This window comes from Oenanthe melanoleuca, chromosome 5 (genome assembly GCF_029582105.1).
Source record: "Oenanthe melanoleuca isolate GR-GAL-2019-014 chromosome 5, OMel1.0, whole genome shotgun sequence".
In the NCBI taxonomy this organism is placed as follows: domain Eukaryota; kingdom Metazoa; phylum Chordata; class Aves; order Passeriformes; family Muscicapidae; genus Oenanthe; species Oenanthe melanoleuca.
Window position 1 is genome coordinate 22,019,259 of NC_079339.1, and position 22,226 is coordinate 22,041,484.

The following is a 22,226-nucleotide window of genomic DNA, read 5'->3' on the forward strand; positions in this document are numbered from 1 at the left end:
TGTTTTTAAACTGGAAGTATGGATAATAGTGACTGCCTCCTCTTATTTATCTAAGCTTATAACTCACACAAAATCGTGTATGTTTTGTTCTTGCCCTTTCAGATTCTGGGTGCTGTTATCCTGGGGTTTGGAATATGGATTCTGGCCGACAAAACCAGTTTCATTGCCGTTCTACGTAAGACTGTGTTTCTTTATCTTCCTTCTTTTTCTAAATTGACTCTATTCTGGGGCTGTTTGACCATGGTATAGTCTAGGAATAGCAATACTTCTGTGCACAGCCTGTGGCCTGAGCAGTAACACAGTGTTTAGCAAGATGGGATTGTTATCAGGGACATGGTGAAAGGAAGCAGCCCTGGAGACATAGCATTCCTCTTAGTCCTGTGGATTGAATCACCAGGGACAGACTGAGTGAGACTGCTGCCTCTTCAAACAACAATCCAAATATTTTGTCTTGAACACAAGGGCTAGTATTTCATCCTATTTTCACTGTGTTTTCACACTGATTTCCTTGTCATTATTTGCTAAGGCCCCTAATGCCTCAATGCAGTTTTGCTTTTTGACTCCTCCACTGCTTTCTTTCTGTAATGGTCTATTTCAATTTAAATGTTTTAAATGCCAAAGAAAGTAAGTACCTGGTTTTATTGATGTTTCATGTACAGTGAAAGAGATGGTATGTTTGTTCCTAAGCAGTAGAGGATGCAGATTTGCGGGGTGTGGGGTCGTGAAGTCCTTTGACTTCTGAAACATACTCTTGTATTCACTTGATGAGACTTACCCTGGGCATCAGAGGTGTTCTGTATTGTGCAAGGAGCTTAGCTTCCTTTCCCTAAAGTCAGCCACAGACTTTGACTTGAGTCTTGACAGAGGGTCTGATTTCTGCAAAAACCAAAAAACTGAGCTGGCTTAGCAGAGTCTGGGTTTCAGAGGACTGTAAGTGGACTTTCAACAATTGAGTATCTCAGCTCCATCTTTCAAAAGCTCTGCTTCCTTTGAGTTTTTTATAGAAACACTTCAAACTTTTCTGCTTGGTGGCTCTGGTTATTTGTTGTCACTACCTCCAGAACTTCTGAGTTGGACACCAGCCTCAGACAGTGCAGGAGGGCTGCCTGCATATGGGGAGTGAGCACTAATGGCATTCATAGCTACACTGATTCTGCAAAGGGCTTTATCTCCCAAGTCCTGCTGAGCACTCTGGCCTGGTTTGAAAGGTGCTGGGTGGAGAAGACACCCCTGCTAATACCACACATGCAGATACTGCTTCATACTCTACTTTTGTGCTGTGGCATCTGGCTTGCTACTGCAGTACTAGAAGGTCAAGAAGCACAGCAAGGGGTGTTGGTTAATAAAGGGGAGGCATGAGCAGAAACAGCACATGCAGCCTAAAAGGAGCCTATCATGGCCTGGCTGTTTGCAGTACCCCTTAGTCTGAGGTGTGCTTAGTACCAGAGGGTCAGCAGCTGATTCCCTCGGGTTGATGGGTGTCACAGCCACTTGTGGAGGGAGAAGTCCCTGAACTTGGCTCTGTTTCTTCCCATTTACTTAGAATCTCTGCTAACAGAGCATTTAAGAATTTAATTTCCTTCCTGGAGATTTCCAGTATCAGCTCTCTCCCTGCCCCCTCACTTCCTTTCCCATGCCTTGCCCCTCTTTCCCTCTGCTTTAGTAACCTAGGCACCAGGGAGGGCACCCAGCTGCTGCCAAAGGAGCCTGTTGTACTTGCTTGGCTGCCTGCCCAGCGCAGGGAAAAACACGGAGTGAGGGCAAACAGCAGGAGTTGAATGCCCTCAGAGCCTTCTCTTGCAAGACAAGACTCCTGCAGATGAGAGCTGCAAGTGTGGCAGTGTGGCTCCTGTCCCCTGCCACTGTCAGTTCTCCAAGGGCTTTTGAGTTGGAAGTGCCTCTTTATTTCTTCTCATGGGGATTTGATGAGCTGCTTTCTCGCACTGCGGTGCTGTAATCTTGAATACTGATTTGCATGACAGCTGAGCTGGTTTTGAGGGAGGGAATAGGGTAGGTTTGTGAGGGTCACTCCTGTAGGGCTGCTGCTTCAGTAAATGCTTTGCAGTATCAGCACGTAACCCGCACAGCTAGAGTCACAGGACTGGTGAGGAAGGATCCTGGGGTTTGTGGAATATGTCCAGCCAGGGAGAGTCTGGCCTGGAAATTAATCAAGGCTGAAGTGACCTGTGTGGCAAATGGATCTGCTTCACTTCTTGGTAACTGTACTTTCCTCTGTTCAGCATGTTTTAGGGAAAAAAGTTTGGAAGCTGGTGGCTTGTGCCAGGTATCAGAAGCAGAGGGAAGTATATATTAAGGGGGAGAGTATCATTGTGGGCTTGATTATTCTCCTTTAACATATTTCAGGAGGAGCTCAGAGGAAGTTTGCCTCCTGAGACTTCCTTAGTTCAGGAAACTAAATGCTGAGCTCTAAAAATGTTGTTTTCATTAATCACTGGACATCCAGAATTCCCCTATACTCTGTCACTTGCAGATATAGGAATGTTTCTTAATGATAAATGAGGTTTCTAGTTATTATCTCTAGCCAAAGTATCTCTTCAACTTTTGTGCTGCAATGATTGCTCTGTCCAATCCTAATCTGCAAGAAATGGTCTGCTGACCAACTCAAATATAAGAGTTTTTCTTCTGAGAAAGAAGCTGAGGGGAGAGGGCTGACATCACCATGTCTGAAATAATCTGACCTAAACTCGGTTGAAAAACTGTTGAGCATTGAAAAATGCAGACATTAGAAACAGCAGCAGGGAATATCTAGGAGGATTTGTAAAAGGAGCTAATTTGGGTATCTGTTTTGATCCTGGAATAGCATCTGTTTGCAGGGTGTCATGCACAGGTGCTGCAACAGCCTGTGGTTAGTGCCTGGCCACAAGCCATTCAACCCAGACTTGCTAAGTAACCTGTCACATCATCTGTGCTCAACACTAGCTGTAGCTTGTAGCACAGAGTTAATTTGTCCCAGTGTTGACTGGAAGTGGGTAAGTGAAAACAGAATGGCTACAACAAGAAATAGTGCATTAAAGTGAAAATGCTGTCCAAAAAGGGGGTTTAGGACTTGGAAGAAAGCTTCCCTGAAGATAGCAAAGGGAATTGAAGCAAATAGGCAGTAGTTATGGAGTAGATAATCTTTTATATTACTGTTACTTGAAGTACATTCATGAAGGAGTAAAATTCTGGTAAGGAGATAAACCTTGTTTGGGAAAAGTTATTTGTTTGGAGTGACCTTGAATCTTCCAGACACTGGAGGCCTGCAGGATGGCTTTTAAGTCTACCTTTATCAAAAGGCAGCCAGAAGCATCTATCTGTGACCATGGTCAGCACACATCTGTGCAGTCCCTTTGGGGCAGACCAAGACAATTATCAGTAGATATGGAGACAGTTCTATGAATGGTGATGGCAGAGGTGTTTTTTGTCAGTAGCTAATGTTGTTCCCTCTCCTGGCTCCTGCAGAGATGTCATCTCCCTCCCTGAAGACTGGTGCATACATCCTCATCGGCGTTGGGGTGCTCACCATGCTGATGGGGTTCCTGGGCTGTCTTGGAGCTGTCAATGAAATCCGATGTCTCTTGGGACTGGTGAGAGCATTCAAGCCTGTTTTAGAGCCAACCTTTAATACTTCTGCAATGTTTCTGTTGGATTGAAGATGGGGCTTTGGTCTCCCAGGGATGTTATTTATGCCAGGTCAACTTAGATCTAGTTCTTAATTTGCACATGTTAAATGCTCCAGCAGTCAGCAGACTGCAGCAGAGCTCCTCAGACATTACTGGTAATGAGCTCAGAACTGTGAATGAGAGAGGATGTCACTGATGCTTTCTGCACACAGTGGGTTGGGGACTGCCAGCTGAGAAGTGTACCCTGTCCCCCTCACCCTGACTTCCCAGTTGGTACTCTCAGTGGTGGAGGAGCAAGTTCCAAGGGCAGTGAAAGAAAAGAGGAAGAGTGACAATGTCCAGTTGTGCCACATTTGTGGAAAGTGCAAGAGTCAACAGAGACCCAACTAGGAATGTCCTGTGTGTCAGGACCTCTCTTCAAACAGCTCATCTGTAGGAAGCTTTCTGTCCATGATGGGTGAGATGATACCAGCTTCATACACCTCAGCCTGCTACCTATCTTATCCATGGCACAAGTATTAGAAACCAAGCATGGAACACTTTGTATATCCTGATAGTAGGAACAACTCCTTGTCTAGCAATAGTAGCTGCCACCATTTAAAAGCAGCCTCAGAAGTTTGCTGGTGAATCTTAAATTTAGATCCTCAAACAAATTAAAAAGCATTTTTAAACAAGGTAATTTATTTTTAAAAAAAAACACATTAAAATTAGGTTTGTAAAATTGATTCTTTTTTTTTTTTCCATTGAGGCATGGGGTAGGCAGAGTCCCAGCTGATTGATTGAGGCCAGAATGGTCTGGGAATGGAGTTGGATGTGGGAGAGAGAATCCCAGTTGGGATGACACATGCAGTGAGTGCTTGTTAACCCTCTCCCTCCTGAAGTCTTTCTGTTGGCCTAATGGGAGAAGTGCTGGAGTGCACTGGTCTGACATTGATCCCATTTTTTTCCTGGGAAAGCATGATTTATAGCAGACTTTGTCTGCAGGCAAAAAGACATTGAGCTAATGTTGTCATTTCTCTCGTATATGAAATTTTATTGACTTTTATGTGCAGACCTTTCTAAAGATTGACAGTGATCACCCATTGTTTTTTGTTTCCAGTACTTCACCTGCCTGATGATAATCCTCTTAGCTCAGATTGCTGCTGCACTGGTCATCTACTTCCAGAAAGAAATGGTAAGTCCTTAGTAATAATGCATCTTTTCCTTGGTTTTGGCTTGGGAGAAGGGTGATAGCTGGAAATTCTTTCTTCCAAACTGGGCTATACTGTTAGCAGCCATAACTGGATTCTCCTTTTCTCTACCCCAGATCAGTAGCTTTGCTGTTTGATTTTGTCTGCCTCAATAGTGCTGCTTTCTCAAGGATTATGAAGCTTTGTTTGGTGTGCAGGCTGAATTTTTCAGTAGTGGGAGCAGTGAAAAGAAAAAAGTCTTAAAATGCTTCATACACACCTCCTCTTGATCCTGCTGTAGACAGCCATTTGGGCATGCAGTAGCAGTGTTTACTGCCATGCTGCCATCACTGGTGCCTTGAGGAGTGACCAGCCTGAGCACTTTTGTCACTGGTCTACCTCCTTGTGCCATCTTGCCCTGTCCTTTCTGTCTTCCTGCATCTTGGAAGAGTTTGCTCCTCTTTCCCCAGGAGCAAACCCAGATATCTGATGGTTCCTGTTTTACAGCTGGAGTTTATAGCCAAGTGGTTTAATGTCTTGAAGCTGATCCCTTTGTCAGGAAGGCAGTTTCACAGTGTGTGCTTCTAGAGCTTCAGTACACTTCATAGTGTAAAAGGAAATAATTTCTGAGCTACCTAAGTGCACTGCAACAATCCTTCATTGCTGTAGGTTCCCTGGTCTGATCACAGCTAAACTGGGAGCCACATTTATGCAGTGGGAACAAGTTATAGCTGTGAGGTCACTGCTGGCTTCTGGTACAAGTTGTGGGTAACCTTCTCCTTTGCTGCATAACTGTATATATCACTATATATATACAAGGCTGTGCTTGCCTCTCCCAAGCCAGCTCTTTAGCTAGATAGTTACAGAAAGCAGAACAGTTGAGGAAGTTATGGATGGGGCCTGGTGGAGAAGTTTGGGGGCAGGGGGAAGGTGCCTGATGTGAGCTTTGTGCTGTGGTGACTCTGAGCAGCTGTTAGCTGGGTTCCTTGCCAAATGTGGTGTGACTGTAGCTTGCTCTCGGGGATGGCAGAAGCTAGAGGAGAAACTAAAGCAGTGACTAAAACTGATGTGTAAAGATGATTCTCAACAAACAACTCTGACTAATGCAGATATGGAGGTGTGGGCATTCCCCTATGATGGGGAAATGTGACTTCAGACCAGGAAATTCTGTACCTCTGTTAGCATTTCTCCTCCAGCTGCCAGTCTACTCTAGAAAACTCCAGCGTTTAAGCTGCAGCTCTTCATTTAAACCTCATCCTACCAGGGAGAGTTTAAAAGTGCTGGGGGTTATTTTGCATAGCTGTTGGAGCCAGTGTGACTGAGATCATCACTTTTACAGATCTGGGAGAATGGTCAGGGAAGCTGGGCTTTCAACAGATGCTCCTGTTCAGTCCCTAATGAACAAAAGTAATGGAAAAGCTCTTCTAGAGCCATTCTGTTTCAGGGATCCTCCAGAGTACCTGCCTAGAGCACTAAGAAAAACTGTTTGAGGAAGGTCTTGGCTGAAACCTCCAGCACAGTGGTTTGGGGCTGTGCTTCAGTGCTGCTGTGCAAGTCTCTCTGCTTCACTGGCTCTATTCCTCCCAGGGCAGCCTGGAGCACAGTGAGGCACACTGTGACTGCTCAACAGCCAGTCCCTAGATATCTATTGTGTTCTTTGTGTTTATTTATTTCTGACTTGAGGAACTTGGTTAGATATAAAACAAGGAATAACAAGAGTGGAGGAAAGAATTTTGAATCCAGAGTGTAGCAAGGTGATAACTCACTCCTTCACTTGTAACTGAAGTGTTTATTTCAATGGATTCACTTGAAGGTACTGTTGGCATACCTGTTCCTTTTTGGTGTCAAAATCCTCCCCCACACTGACAAATGGAAGTATGCTGAAATAGAGTTAGTGAGCTGTAAAAGGCTGAGCCTCTGACAGGAAGGCTGCTGCTTTGCCTCTCCCATGGGCATTGTTAGAGGAATGCCCCTTCAGACTGGAATTGCCCAGTACTTCTGGGAGGATGTTGATGCAACATTCATTTCCCCACATTTGTTGATGACTGAAATGTGGGGTGGGGTTTTTTTGTGGACAACAAAATAGTAACATCATAAGTGCTACAAATGATATCCTGCTCTGTGAACTGAATGTTGCTACTCACCTACACTGGTGGATCACAAGCCCCTAAACATGTGAGAGCCTGGGCAAGTTCTCTCTTGGCCCAGTTCACACAATTCTGTGCAGCTTGGCTCCAAGTGCCTTGAGTAGTGGGGAATGGTGGTGTTTTGGGAATAGCCCTGCTTGCTGGCTATTGTTTGCAGCAAACAGGCCTGGGTGATTGCATGCAGTGACTTGTCTGGGGCTATGGACTATGCTTTATTTTCAGTCTGAAGTGACAAGGCAGAGGAGAAAGAGCTCCCTCTTGGTTTTTTGAGCTTGTTTTTGTGTGCAGGCTAGATGCTAATAAATACAGAGGGAAGGATCTGTGTCTGACAGGGACAGGATAGATGGCTGACAGTGTCTGATAGGGGAAGCAGCATGCACAATCCACTGTGTGATAAAGACCTGCTCTTGCCTCTGGCATTCAGCTTTCCCCATCTCCCTCTTCAGTAGCCCCTGTGATGGGGAGACTGACAGCCTTGCTGCTCTCTGGCAGTGAGCTGTGGCTGTGGTGCCTAGGATCTGAGTGCCCCTGCTTTGAGGTGCTGGGATTGTGCCTTCTGACACAAGGAGCAAGAAGCCCTGAAAGCAAGGGTAGCCATTTCCTGAAGCACTTCTGACACCATACTAAGTCCTGATAACTTTAAATGGGTGAAGGTGGTTAGGATGTTGAAAGCCTGTGTGTTCCTTGTGCCTTTCTAGCTTGTTGCTCTTTCAGTTTTCCTCTGCCAGGTGCTTAAGGGTGAGCAGCTGCAGGTGCCTGTGTTTTCCCTTTGGGCTGCTCTGTGTGTTGAACCCACAAGCAAGCTGCCTGTGTGGCTCCAGAGCTGTGCCATTGTTTGCATAATATTCCCCATCTCAGATTGCTTGCTGAAACACCTGGGAATGCCTGATTTTTTTTTTTTTTTTTCCCTTGATTTGAAATACCTCAGTTTTTGTAACCAGAGCTGTTTGTGAAACTTCTTGCCTGTTCTTTTGTAAAAGGAAGGGCAGAGCAGACATACAGCTTCCCTATGCAGCTGTGATTGGGGACATCAGGTTCAAGTCCTGCCTGCTTGTGGTAGGGTCCTGGGATTCTTGCAGAAGTGACACTAGGCTCCATCTGACCCAACAGCCAAGGGTAGGAAAACAAAGCCAGCTCTCGTGGCCTCCCTCTGTATGTGGAGCAGCAGTGTGCAGGAGGGGTCAGGGTGGGAACTCAGAGGTTCAGTAACTGATAAGGCTTATGGCAGCAGCCAAGGCCAATCCCATTAGTGAGAACCAGGTCAGGTTGCCTTGATTTGAAGGGAAGGAAAAGGGGAAGTGAAGTAATTAAAAGGGGAAGAGGTAGGCATCATGAGAAGAAAGATCATGCAGCTCCCATCTGTCTGGCCTGACATAGCTGATCCCAGTGAACTGAGCTGCAGTTTTCCTAGGAAGAAGAGGTGCTGATGTAGAGAAGCTTCTCTCAACAGTAGGTAATGCTTCTCTTGCTGAGTGCCCTGGTATTTGCCATGGTCATTGAAAATGCTTGATAGTAGAAGAAAAGAGAAAACATTTCCACTGATTTGAAATATGCTGTAGCACCACAGTCAGAAAGGTAATATGTGGTATGGGAATATCCTAGTGCTTAGGCTGATATAACTCTATTCTATCCCTCAGGCAGTCTAATGGCACTTTTCTCTAATCTCTAGTGAATCTGGGTCTGTCCTTAGCAGTCCTCATGTATAGGCTGGTTAAGAAGAGTTTCAGAAGGAGATGGAGAAAGAAGGTGAAGGAGTCAGTCAGTTGGTAGCTTGCACTTCTCATCAAACTGAAGGGTGTTGTAAATACCTCTGGAAAATGAATGGTGGTGAAGGGATGATTTGATACCCCTGAACTTTGTGATAAGACTGTTAATGAGCAGTTCAGGTAGGTGTAATATTTCCTGTCTTAATATAGAAACAGCAGTTGTGGGAGTTTGGGGAAGGTAGATCAACACCTTGTGAAAAAGCCAAATTTCCATCAGCTGTATATCAGAAAACCCATCTGCATTCATAAGCAGAGTGGCTCAAACCTTCCCTGAGCAGGGGAGATGAACTGCAGTGGCAGAGATTCTGAACCAGGATTTTGCCTGCAGTACAAAGTTAGAAATAAACATCCTGTGAGTTCTTAAGGCAATGTTGACCTTCATCTTGCACTCACCTTGCACATCTGTCTTGTCTGGGGCAGGCAGTTAGTTGTTCAGCCTGTGTCTTAGCAGGATAGCCATACCCTTCTGTTTCCTTATTGCTCATCAGGTTTGTGTCCAGGCAAGGACTTGTTGGTGCTTTGTCTGTTGCAGCAGCAAAGCTGCTGTCCTCATCTGTACTTGTTAACTATTTGCAGTCAGCTTTTATGAGTGACTGTAGCTTTATATATGTGTCTGAAACACCAAAGAAAAGGCTACAGGAATTGATAATGTAACCCTCCTGCCTCTTTTTCTCTTGCCAGTTGAAAGTCGAGTTGTCTGACATAGTTGTAGAGCTGATTGAAGGTTATGACCCTGCGGATGAAGGCCAGAGGAACTTGCGAGATGCGTGGGACTATGTGCAGACACAGGTGAGTCTGGGGGGCAGCAGCAGGGAGATGATGCTATTTGTCAGTGCAGGCAATGCCCTTTAAAGCTAGGCTGAGGACAGAGAAACAGCTGTTGCACATTGATCTGGCTAATCTGCAGAGTGGCCTATGAGGTTTGCAGACTAGAAAATGGGCTTGCTTGCTGCTGCTTCTGTGTCAGACCCTGAACCACTCCTGCCTGCTGGGTGTTAGAATGAGCTAGTGTTGGCTGCATGGCCTAGTGTATCCAGCCTGTCAAATGGCACTCCAACACTTCTCTTTGTCTGCCTGACCTCCTGAATGCTAACATGTGGGAGAAACATTTTGCACATGATTTCTGTAGGAAAACATCCCTAGTTTATTGCCAGGCAAGTCAGCAGCACCACCTGCCTTACTACTTGAATGCTGCTTGCTTATTGTGATGGTTCTTCTGCAAGTACCAGTGTTCTTGGGAGCCATCCAACTGCCCTTGATTTCTGTTTTAGCATCAGGGTCAGCACTTGGGCAGCTAGAGAGTATTCAAGCACACTGGAGTCATGACAGCTGTTTACTGCCAAACCACAAGCCTGAGAGCTGGCTGGTTTTTGTGGTTTAAATACATGCCTAGCATGGGACTGATGTGTAGTAAGTACAAGTAACAGCATTTGTCTTCTGTCTGTTCTTTGGTCTGCAAAGCACTGACCTGCACTATTTCTCCTTGGAGAATGATTTATGTATGTTTTTTCACTGTTGTCACTATTCCTTGGTAGTGAACTCAAGCCTAATTCTACTGTGGAGAGAGGCTGCTGTTTGAGCCTTCTTTTATGTAGGAACAGAAGAAAAAGGTTTTGCAGAGATGGAGAAGTCAAATGTTAGGAGTCTACCTCATCTCACACGCTGGAGTTAGCATTTGAAAGAGGATGGGGTTCTGTGAATGAGTCTCAGGAGTTAAAGTCCAGGCCTCTTGTGAGGGAGACATAGCTCCTTCTGGAGCCTGTGTCTTCACAACACTCTTTTGGAAACCAAATGCTTGTCCTGATGTGGATGTTCAGCTATTTGTATCTCATGCCTGTTTTAGCAGAAACTTTCTGACTAGAGGATTTTCCCTGAACTTCTCAACATAGACAGCCTTTCTGCTCTGTACCACTGAGCAAGCACTGGGCTCTTACTCCTTGCTAGACTTGCAGATGTGCTTTTCCCTTCAGCAAATAGAGTTTTCTCACGTGGCTCTATAGGAATGTAAATGTTTCTTGGGATGGAAGATTTCCCCTGTCCCATGTTCCAGCTGGTCTGTGCTGCACTAGGGGGTTGCTGGCTGCAGTGATGTGCTGGGGCTTGGTGGCATGGGGACGCCACCACGTGGTGGCTGCTGCTGTCCCCGGGCCTTTTAACTCTTGTTTTGCTAGCAGAGTGCCTCTTCAGTAGGAAATAACGTCCCTGTCTTCTGGACAGCTCATAAGTAACCAGCCAATTATTGCAAACTGTATGGCCTGACTGTCCTTGTTGCACAGAGAGCTCCTGAGTACTTCTGCCTGCTTATTTTCATGTGCACTTATCTTGCCAGTGCAAAGTGTAAGACTGTAATGATCTCTCTCCCATTATTAGATTGCCTGCTGTGGCTGGACTGGAGCAAAGGAATGGGAAAATAATGAGATTCTTAAGAACAAAAGCAACACTGAGTATCCGTGCTCCTGCTCCAATAGATCTAAGGACATAGTGGAAGGAGGAGGTTTCTGTAGTCTGGAAGACCCTGTCAATGGCACTGCAACATCTGCTGACTGGCCTGTTCATGAGCAGGTGAGTGGGTATGTCTGGGCCCTGTGAAGCTGCCACTGAGACTGCCTTGTCTTCATTCCCCTGAAAATCTAGAGCATGTATTTCAGACCTTATTACTTGAAGCACCTGTGGAAATTGGGGCAAGGGGGGACAGAGTGACGGAGATCCTGCAAAAGCTTCCATGGAACGTGATATAGCATGTAACTGGGATAATCCCTGCATGCATATGGATTTTCAGTTTTGACTTTCAGATTCATGCTTCTTTTCTTTGTGGCTATGTTTTCTCTATAGGGATGCATGGATGGTGTAGAGCAGTGGCTGAAGGACAACCTTGGTATCATTCTTGGGGTTTGCACTGGTGTTGCTGTTATAGAGGTAAGTAATTTCCTGACATGAACTTGTACTGTCTTATCATGGAGACTTTTAAAGGCAAAGCTGTTTTCTCAAGTAATGGACACCTGGTTTAATAATGGCAGTGCAGTTCTAGTTCTCAGTTGTGTCTGCCTGGACCTTTGAACTGCTGCTTTTGTTGATTGGATTAAAAATCAAACCAAGCCTTGTCTACTTGTGGTTCTATCTGCTGTATCTGACTTTTGGAAATTCTGTAACTAAAAAACTGAGGCAAGCAAAATCCCACTATTGTGAAATCCCACTTGTTGCCTTAAAAAGCTCATAACATAGTTTCCAGATAAAGTCACATCTTTATGAAGCCAAATTTTTTGTCATTTCAATTATTGCATTTTCCTTGCGTTGCAGACTAACTCTCTTCACCTGTATGGTGCCATTAAAAGATGTTCACTGTATTCTGCTCCCCTGTATCACCCATCCTTCCCACCTTATCTGCCTGGTTGCTGATTTTGTTCCTGTTCTTCATCCCTATTCCAGCTGCTGGGGATGATACTGTCCATTTCGCTTTGCAAGAACATACACAGTGAAGATTACACCAAAGTGCCCAAGTCCTGAGTTGGCTGACTCCAGAGCTACGGCACCACAGAGAATGGAGCACACAGAACATTCCTGCCTCATACCCAGACTGTCCAACCATTGACCATGACTCCTGTGACATCCCATTTCTGATACCACTCTGCTAAGAACTGTTAGAGCTGCAACACAGCCTGATCTTCTGGCAATAGGGCCCTTGGGCTGCCTGCATCCCTCCTCTGGATTATTTCTACTTCAAGAAGCAGAACTTAAACTCTTGTGTCACGTGAGACACCGATTAACCTGAGGGGACGATGCTTTTGCTGCCTGCTCCATGTTAAACAATACTGTTCATACCCTCATTCTACAGCCCACTGGGCCTAACATACAGTAACTTTTCTGCCCCTTGCTCTTCTCCTGCACATCTTTTCACCTCCCCCCTGAAGTCCCACAAGCCAGGAATTCTGCTGAGATTCCAGTGCTTTGGTAGCTTCACTTGCTTCACTGACTTGTGGTGGTAACTAGTCATGCTTTATATGCCTTCTCATCCCTTGCAGTTAACTTGATTCAGCTCCTACTATGCATCTTCCAGCCTAGGTTCTCATCTGAAATACAGAGTGCTACTGTCACACTCGCTTCTCCTGTTTCTGGAGTCAGCTATGCCTTGCCTTCAGTGGAGCTCTGCCCTTTGAGTGTGATGAGAAGCCACTGGGAGGGAGCCAAGCCCACCTATTTATTCCTAGTGTGACCTAGCAGATTGTGGTGTTGGTGCTCAGCTACTTCTGGAATGGATCCCTTGGGTTTTGGATTTGACACTTACATGTTTCTCCCGTTTGCCTCTTTATCTTTTCCTCTGCCCCTAGCTCTGCTTTGCTGGCTCCTGTCAGCTTGGAGGTTAATTCAGAGACTGCTGCACACTGTGGACTCAGCCCCAGGCTGGCCCTGCTGTTTGCATTCTCGGGTTGCCAACTTTATAGAGGTTACAATTAATTTGATACTTCCCCTGCTCCTTTATGAGCATAAAATTTGTTAGCTGTGGATTTAGATATGAGTATGGAGGGATCTGACTGGATTGCTGATGCTGTATACTGGGAATATCACTGCTGTCAATCCCCAGTATGGGTTCTGTAGCTGGGATGCAAAGATAAATTGCTTTTATTTCAGTTGTCCACTCTTCTGACTCCACTGTGGTCTGGAGCCATGGCTGCATCCTGAGTTCTGCCTCAAGTGCCAGCACTGCAGCAGATAAGTAGCAGGTTCTGCAGTTGTGCAGGCTGCAGGTTTCTGTGCTAATGGCTAGGGTGTTTGCTCTATTGAGCTAGTGGCCAGCAGCAAGGAGTGGTGTAGACCAGAAGAAGGTAGGAAATGCACATGAAACACTGCCCCAGCTGCTTACATAAGAGAGCTGGGTGCAAATCCTCAGTTTTAGAGGTGACTTGGGCACAGCAGAGTTGCTGCTGTTACATGTGGCACAATGACTGTGACATCAGGAAGCTGTGTGGGAGAAAAGTGGATGGTCCTTGCCAGGTGCCTGTCACAGGGTCCTTGGTGAGAGAGCCTTTGCCTTACAGAGTGGTTCCAGGACTGTCTCCTGTCAGGGGTGGGGCAGGTAGTAGTAACCCTAGTAGCAGTTCCAAGGAGTGGTTTCACTACCTGCTTGGTTTTCCTTCTGGGAAGAAAGGCTGGTGCAGGGAATCAGGGCCCCAGCAGTGGGTCCCTGCTCTGTCCTCATCTTTGGACAGGGCAATGACTGGGGAGAGTGACTGGGCAACTGGTGTTTATGGAGGTCTGATAAGCTTTGCAATTTTGAGGTATCTGCCCCTTCCTGCACAGATCCTTCAAGCTGACCTTTGCTGTAGCAGAAGGCACCCTTAGCAGTAAAGCTTGCTAGCTTTTGTAACACAAAGTCTATTCTCTAATGTCTTCTTATTTGTAAGATTCTTGTTCAGTTACAGATGCCAATGCTGAGCAGCAAGTTAAAAGGAGCCCATTCTGGATTTTCTTTTTTGTTTTTGTCTGTTTTTAGCAACATCTTCCTACTGGAAGAAATGCATGTACAGATATAAAAGTCTAGAGGGTGAATATTTCTGTAATAAAGACTTTGCTAAAAAATATATATCTGTGCCTATGACTTGTGCATTGAAGTGTTTTCCCCTTGCATCCTCTACACCCCTTTCTGCTTTTTCCTCAGCCCCTGCCCTATCACTGTGAGAAGGAAGAAAGCTAGGTGGCCATTTTTTGTAGTTTATGTCACCACATGCTGGCCTTGACTGAAAAGCTCCTCAGAAGTAGATAGACAAATACATAAATCTTTTTGCTTTTCTCAGCTAAGCAGCTGAGAAGTGGATATGAGCTAGGTCTCAAAATTCCTTCAGGTCCTGCACTATAGTGGTGCATCTGGGCATTTGAAATGGTTTAGAAGGACCTAAGGTAGCCTGCTAATGAATTTTACAGCTGGTGCTTTAGGAAGTCCTCATTTGCACAGAAGGTACTGGGGTGCTACCAGCAAACGTGGTGGCAATTGATGTAAAAATTTCAGGAATCCTGACCAGGTGAGTGCAGAGCAAGATGGGCTTAAATGGATCCTGGAGCCACAGCAGGATGCAATGGTCTGTTCCTTTGGGAACAATGCTTTCCCAGGGCCCCACGATTTAGGGGGCTGTGCTTCCTGGCAAAACTACCAACCCTGGCCAGAGGGTTTCTAGGTGGGGAAGAGCACTGCTGGTTTCCATTCAGCCTGCTGTGGAGCTGGAAGGAGAAAGCTGGGGAGTTGAGGACAATTGCTTGTCCCCAGCTGCCCGAGCTCTGTGGAAACCACTTGCCTTTGGCCACTGGAGGGAGGTGTTCCACCAAGAAAACCCAGCCCAGGCTGGCCCCAGGGGAATGAGAAGATGACACTGATCTCTTCCTTCTGCTACCGGTTACTCCTGGCAGCAGGGGTAGCTAAATTAACTTGTAATTACAAATGTATTCTCCTTGCAGATGATTTGTGCTACATGCTTGGCATTTTTAGGGATAATTTTCCCTTCCATTTCTTGGAGAAGCACACAGTTGGATATTTTGTTGGATGTCTTCCACTGCTGTGGGAGTTGTGTTTCCTTGTGTTTCTGCTCTTCCTAGCTCTGGAAGTTCAGCATGAGGAAATTCCCATTTTGCTTCTTGTATTTTTTCCAGTTTCCCTCCATCCTCAGTTCCTTTGAGTTGTCAGTCTGCAGGGAAGGCAAGGACATTGAATACTTCTAAATTTGATCCAAAAATGATTCCAGGAAGAAAGTCCTCAGACCTTCAGAGACTGAGAAATCTGCTGCTGCTGCTCCTTGCTCCCAGCTCCTCCCCAGAGGTGAAGGTTTGCTGCTGGGACTAGAAATCAGCCTAGCACTCAGACTGGCTGGGAGCTGCAGTGTTTGTCTAGCAAAGCCCACAGCAGCAGCCTCTGCAGAAGCTCAGCACATGGAAGCATTTTGTGCACAGCCAATAAGCTGCTCTGTAGCTGTCCCAGGCCAATAATTAATATTGCAAGAGCAGAGTTGTGACCGCCCTGTGGCCTGAAGCAAGGCCCCTGGTAATGAACTGGTGATGGTTTTTGTTCTGTGTGATCATGGAGCACTCACAAGCTGCTATAATTCTTTCCATGAGGTGTTTTTTTTTCTTCTGGAGAGGGAAGAGGAATTGCATTAGTTAGGCTGGCTATGGGTAAGTCTATAGGTCACAGTGCATCTTGTTTTCTATATGGCACATGCTCAAATTTAACATGTGGCAGCTGTTCTTTTCCCTATAATTCTCCCATGTGTGGTGGTGTGGCCAGTCCCTGCCAGCTTTGTTCAGGATTTAGGCTGAATGTGGTAGACTTCAGAAGAGCCTTGGTTTCTGGCTGCCAAAGGACAGACTGCAAGTGGTGTCAGACTCTGTGCCATGGTTGAGGAAAGTGGGGAACAGGCAGCCACAGGGGCTCACTGCTGAAAAGCCAAAGGGCCCTGGCATTCCCACAGATGGCACCATTCAATGGCATAAATGGAGAGCATACCCTCAATTATTCCTGGGCTGCCTCTGTCCTGTTAGCCTCTGAGACTCTGCCCTAGCCTTGGCTTTTATTGCATATAAACCTCAGCTAGCAGCCAGGGTTTCTGAGTGACATCTTAAACCAGGTTGGTACTGAAAGCTTGTCAGTGTAAAATCCTACCTGCATGGGAGTTTTCAAACACTTGTAAACTGGCAAAAGGCCCTTAGCAAAAATATGCAGTTAGTGAAACAAAGCTATTAGTAAAATGTTGCTAGTAAAGCTACTCAGTGTGCTTTTAGCCATTATAAACAATTTCTAGCAGGTGTGTGCTGGCAGAGTTCATGCAAATTTTTTGCCTTGTGGCAGGAATCTTCTCTGCCAAACATGGGAAATTACCTTCTCCTAAGTAAATTCTGTAACCCTGGCCATGAATTCTTTCTTCTCACAGGTAAAAATTGTCTGGTTTCTTTCCTCTAAGCTCCTAATAATACAATTGACTGGGGTTTGTGTGCTGTTTGGCTTTTGTGGGGAAGGATTAGGGGAATACTGGATGCTGTGTACCTGGAGAAAAGCTATTCTCAGCTCTCCAGGCAAAAATATTACCTCCATTTAAAATAGGGGTTTAAGAGAAGGATAATGCTCCAAGTAGTACTTGGAGTAGTACAAGTAGGTGCTTTATGAGGTATGGAATCTAAGAGGGAAAATCCTGCCTTAGGCCCCAAGGATGGTATTTTCATGCACTTCAATTACATTTCTCTCTGGTGTCTTATTCCCTATACCTCTCTCACTGATGAATGGCATCATGGAGTAACTCCTCTGTCCTCAACAATCCAGAGTTTAGCAGAAAACTACTGTCAAACTACAACAGGCTTACCTTTAGGAAAAGAGAGCATTTTCCTTCCCACCTGTAGGGTCCTGATATTAGCAACTCCCATTCCTTCACAATGTTTCTTTGAACAATGGCAGCAGCTCAGGGATTACCCTGATATTGCTCTTGGTTCTGTGAGTGTTCATCAGGTTAGGAACTATACTGACATCAGACCTAGGCCTCCTGCAGGACCCCAGATCCTCACTGTGTCACCAGAATGTCACCAGAAGACCTTTTCCATCATGAGTCCCTGGCCAGCTTATCTGCTGTTCATAACCTTAAATCTTCTCCATGTTGTCTCTTCTTGCCCAAACAACTTTCCTGGAGGTTGTCAGCCTGCAGTTCTTCTGGAATCTGTCTGCCACCATCAGGTAACTGGCTCCAAAGCAATAGCTGTGACAGCACAGGAGATCAGAGGATTGTGCACCAGACTAACTTTTTCCCTTTTTTTGCCCTCCTTAGAGTTACAGACTGGACATATGGAAGTTCTTCAGAGACAGCAAGGATCCCAGAGCATGTGATCATCTGAATGGCTTACCCAGCGTGCTTCCTGGGTATTTTCTACACAGCACTTCTGGAAGCTATTTAGGGTTTACTAGGCTGGAAATGTGAGGTCCTGTCATGTTATAGTACAGGCATGTGCTTTGTGCACTCAACTTGCAAAATGATGTCAGAATAGAATAACTCATGCAGTGATGTCTGCAGACAGCCTGGAACAATAACCCAGCACAGTGCAGACCTTTAATTTTGGCAGAGGTTTTTTCATGATACTCTTAAATATTCAAAAATAAGTTGTTCTTTTAATATGATGTTGTAATTAACTCTGGTAAGTACTGATTGGGAATTCATTTGGCAAAATTGTTTTTCTCTAGAGGGTATAAATTCCTATAAAACAAAGTGGGTTTTTGTTTTTTTTTTTATCTTTTGCATTAACAGACGTAAAATAATTGAGTATTTGTAATTGAGGGATTTCTTCTGCTTTCTCAGTGGTTACCTCATAGTAAACATTATGTAAAAGACTTGGAATTGAACAAAATGGGACTATAAAGCTATATTCTAAACTTGTGACCTAAAACCTATTGTATTGGTCTTCTGAGGTGGGATAGACTGAGGAATGTTTGCTAACTCTTTCAATGAAGAATTTTTTCTAGTATTCCATTTATCCCCTTTCTTCTCTATTCCCCAGTGCTGCTTGAGGCTATTTCCTCTCATCCTGTCACTTTTTACTTGGGCAAAGAGACTGACACCTGAGTAGTTTGTATTTTGCAGAAGTGAGGTGGGCTCCACGTGCTGTGTGAGAGAAGCTGCCTGGAGAAATCAGGGGTGCCTCTCCTCAAAACCAGTGCATTCCCAGTCACCTGGGAACTGAGTACAGCTTGGGTCAGGGTTTGACTTCAGTGCCTGCACGGCAGCAGGTGTGTCACTGATGTCATGTTGGTGCTTGGTGGTGCTAATGTGTCTCCTTGTGTGCTCTGAGCCTGGGGAGAGACTGGTGGAGAAATGAAGTGATGCAGCCGCTGCTACTGCTGTGTGTGGTTTGATGCAGTTTTTTGAAGGATTTGGGGGATTTTTTAGTCTTGTTTGGTTTTGAAGGGGAAATGCATGAGTAGCAGGTCTGTATGAATCTGTGGAGGGTGGGCTGGGCAGCGTGGGAGCCTCTGGAAGGTGAGATGTACTCATAGGAAGGAGCTGCCTAAGGAGGAGGGGGAGGATTGGCTGACGGTCTGGAGGTGTCTGGACAGAGAGTGGTGGTGTGGGGCTTGGCATGGCAAGGCAGTGACAGGAATGGGCCCCACAGAGCAGCACCAGCACGGCCTGGGAGGTTGGTGTGCTGAGCAGATGCCAAGCCATGGTCTGGCCATGAAGAATAGCAGCACGAGTTGCAGCCAGCCACGGGGGGATGTAGGATGAAAATTTCTCTGGGAGAGCTGTTCCCAGGAGACTGGGGCTGACAAGGTAGGGCAGCAGGTAGCTGTGTTTAATCTGCTGAGGTTTGCCACACTGGTTCTTGCCAGCAGTGTGAGATGGATGAACAGAACTGTGCCTGAGAGTGAGCACTCCAGTGTAGGGCTGCTGCTGTGGAAGCAGTCAGCAGGGAATGCAGAAACCACAGCACCTTTATCCTTAAGCGACTCCTTTCCCACTAACTTCAGGATCAGTTTGAAACCAATTGTTTATAAAACAATCTGTTGCCAGAGTTGCCTTTTGAGTAGTTCCAAGTATTGGCAGTCTGTCTATTGCTTTATGCACTCTCACCACAGATGTTATGAAAACAATCTCCTGCCTCCTGTAACACCGAGATTGAATGTTCTTTCTCACGCTTGCTGGCTCTTCCTGGAGTCCCCAGCAATTCCTGTTTTGGCTAATGAATACCAAAACTTGATGAGAAAGCTTGGCTGCAGAGTGCTGTGGGGTCCAGGCTCTTGGCTGCAAGGAATCTCCTCACACTGGTGAGCTGTGAGCAGAAGTGGGAAGATGTTCCACCAGAGACCAAGGCTCCAGAGAAGAGGTGTGTCTGGGATTTGAGAACCCTCTCTTGTTTTCTCTTAGGTTTCCCTCAGTATCCCTGAGGTCATTGTTGAGGAGCTTTGTAAGTGTAGTGTAAGAGTAGCACTTTGTAAGAGTAGGGAAGCTGGTTACACCAGCTTTTATGTGATGAGAAGATGCAGAGAGCACATCACAGTTCAGATGGCTATCATAAAATAAAGTTGGCAATTTCATGCCTGGCTATAGTGGGAGCTAATTAGCTCAAGTCTCTCTCATCTGAGCAGGGCAGCAGCAGGATTATATTGTCTTCCTATTAGGCAATAGTCTTGCCTGACATCAAATGAGATGTCTGGAGATTCTCATAATTGCATACAGCTATTTATTTTTTACCACAGCTTGATTGTCTCACTCTTTAATAGGCAGCAAAATGGTGATGAGATCTTCTCCCCTTGAATTCCTCACAAGCCATGCTGAGGACTCCTATGCTCCAGTAGCAAAGGGGAGGGCAAAGCAGAAGTAGAGGAGAAAGCAGTGTCTGTCTTTACCCTGGAATCAGCTTGCTGGGAAAGGGTGATCTGCTAGCTTCTGACTTAATGATGGAATCTCCTGGGAAATTGTTTCATGCTCAACCCTCTGTTCTCCCAGACTAAGAGAACTTCTGTCACAGCCTCCTGTTACTGCCAGCAGGACCTTATAGGAGCTTTGCTTACTGTTGTTTGCAGGAAGAGAACTACAGTAGCCCATGTAATTGGTTTGTGATGTGATGTTTCCTGTAAGGATAAAAGCTGAGGACCAGAAGGTTGAGAGGATGGCATATTTCAGGATACTGGGAGGCTTGTAGTGCTCACAGCTGCTGTTGTCAGATTCCATCAGTAAAGGAAAGCCTGCCTCACTGGCAGTGGAAGATTGTGGTTAGGATCCATGCAAGGACAAATGGAAGTTTATTAAAACTGTAAAGCTCACCTGCTTATAGCAGAATGTCTTGATAATCTGGTTAGGGAGTTAGGAGGAGCTCATTTCATAGAGTTATCATAGAGTAGTTTAGATTGGTGGTCCAGTAACTCCAATCCCCCTCAATGAGCAGTGACATCCTCAACCAGATCAGGCTTCTCAGAGCCCCATCCAACCTGGCCTTGAATATTTCTGGTAAAGGTGTATCTCCCACCCTGCTGGCCAACCTGTTCTAGTGTTAGAAATAGGACCCTACTGAACATAGTTCTGTCCATGATCCATGGAAATCTTTTATTAAGTAAAAACAACTCCCATTCTCCTCATTTTGCTTGCACACCCTGATGCTACACCATAACTGCAGAGACCTCCTGTTATCTAAAAAATGCCCTTGAATGTTGCTGTTTTCTTGTTCTGCTGCAAGCTTTGAGGGTGTGATAAGAACTGGTCATGGCCTGTAGTTCTTTTCCAAAAGTAAAATCTAACCCCAGCTATACATCCAGTGTTCAAAATAGTTTGATGTTGCAGACTCACATAAAGCACAAGTTGAAGGGCCCTATCTGCCTGCTGGTACAAATTTCTGGGATTAATGAACAAAAGGAGCTCCAGTTACTTCCTATTCATAATCCTAATTTTAGCTGAAGGCTGTTGAGGCACTGCATCCCTGCAAGTAATCATGGCTTGGAGGAGCTTTCTGGCATGCTTACACTTACTTTGGGAGACCTACATGTAGGAGTCCAGCTGAAACTCTTTGATGCCTGTATTTTGGAACAAGAATCAGAAATCCAACCTGAACCCTTGCAATAGGTCTCTGTGCAAGTTCAGCTGGAGCCACTGGGCTACAAAAGGCTCATTATTTTTGCAAGCCCTCTGGCACTGCAGTGAAAACTGTTTATTGCAAACTCCTAATGCTGATCATACCTGTAGTCTGCTGAAGTTCAGAGGTCTCAGAGAAGGGGTAGTTTCCAGGATCTTACTGGTGGCTGCCCATTGAAATGGTCTGTGAGTACAAGTCAGTGTGGAGCAAGTTTATTCTTAACTCCAGTATTTAGAGAGAGCCCTGAGTTATAAGCTGCTTTGAATTTTGGCAGAGGTGACAGAACTGCTTGGTGTCTTTCCACCAGAGAGGCAGCCAGGATTTGGGCTGGGATTAAGATTTATCATCCTGTTCTGCCTTTCCTTGCCTGCAGGGCAAGAATGAAGGCTGGTTCCAAGAAGGGCTGTGGATATTTAGGTACCAGTCAGGACAGCCTAAGGTGAGGCCAGGCTTAAGAAGCATTCAGGAGAGCTTGGGGACTGAAAGGAGTTTTGGGGATTTATTCAGGACTTGTAGTTTTAAGAGAGAGGTTGATGAAGGTTTTGGTAAATGCACGAAGCTTGATGTGGCAAGTGGTTGCTGGACTGGATTTAAAACTTAGATCAGGAAACAAAAGTTTGGGATGAACTAAGGCTTCATCTCAGCCACTGATCTGATCATGATGTGGAAATCACACCCCAAAAGCTTTTGTGGGGTGCTACAGAGTTGTCAGTTGTTGATCTTGTCACCATCATCCTACAGTTTCAAGTTGAAACTGTTTTTCTATGACTCACACAACATATCAGAATGCTGGTTCTACTCTTTGGAAATCAAAAGTCAAGCTGTGTAATAAATCAGAAATATTTGATGCTGCCTTATTCCAATTATACAATTATATTTAATTTCAGTTTTCTATTGTTTAAAATGTCATTGCATTGTCTTCTAGCAGTTTTTCTCCTT

The 22,226-nt window shown here is 45.4% G+C and overlaps 1 protein-coding gene across 5 annotated transcripts in view; it reads left to right on the forward strand.

The window, feature by feature from the left end:
* The window catches only part of CD82 (CD82 molecule), a 38,824-nt gene extending 24,543 nt beyond the window's left edge, over positions 1–14,281 (forward strand). For all 5 annotated transcript variants that reach the window (XM_056492475.1, XM_056492473.1, XM_056492471.1 and 2 more), the window contains exons 3-9: positions 103–175; positions 3,463–3,587; positions 4,723–4,797; positions 9,387–9,494; positions 11,076–11,267; positions 11,538–11,621; positions 12,132–14,281. In XM_056492475.1, coding sequence (XP_056348450.1) covers positions 103–175; positions 3,463–3,587; positions 4,723–4,797; positions 9,387–9,494; positions 11,076–11,267; positions 11,538–11,621; positions 12,132–12,209 — 735 coding nt within the window. In that variant the 3' untranslated portion in view covers positions 12,210–14,281. The remainder of the gene's footprint in view (positions 1–102; positions 176–3,462; positions 3,588–4,722; positions 4,798–9,386; positions 9,495–11,075; positions 11,268–11,537; positions 11,622–12,131) is intronic.
* Positions 14,282–22,226: the final 7,945 nt, after the last annotated feature.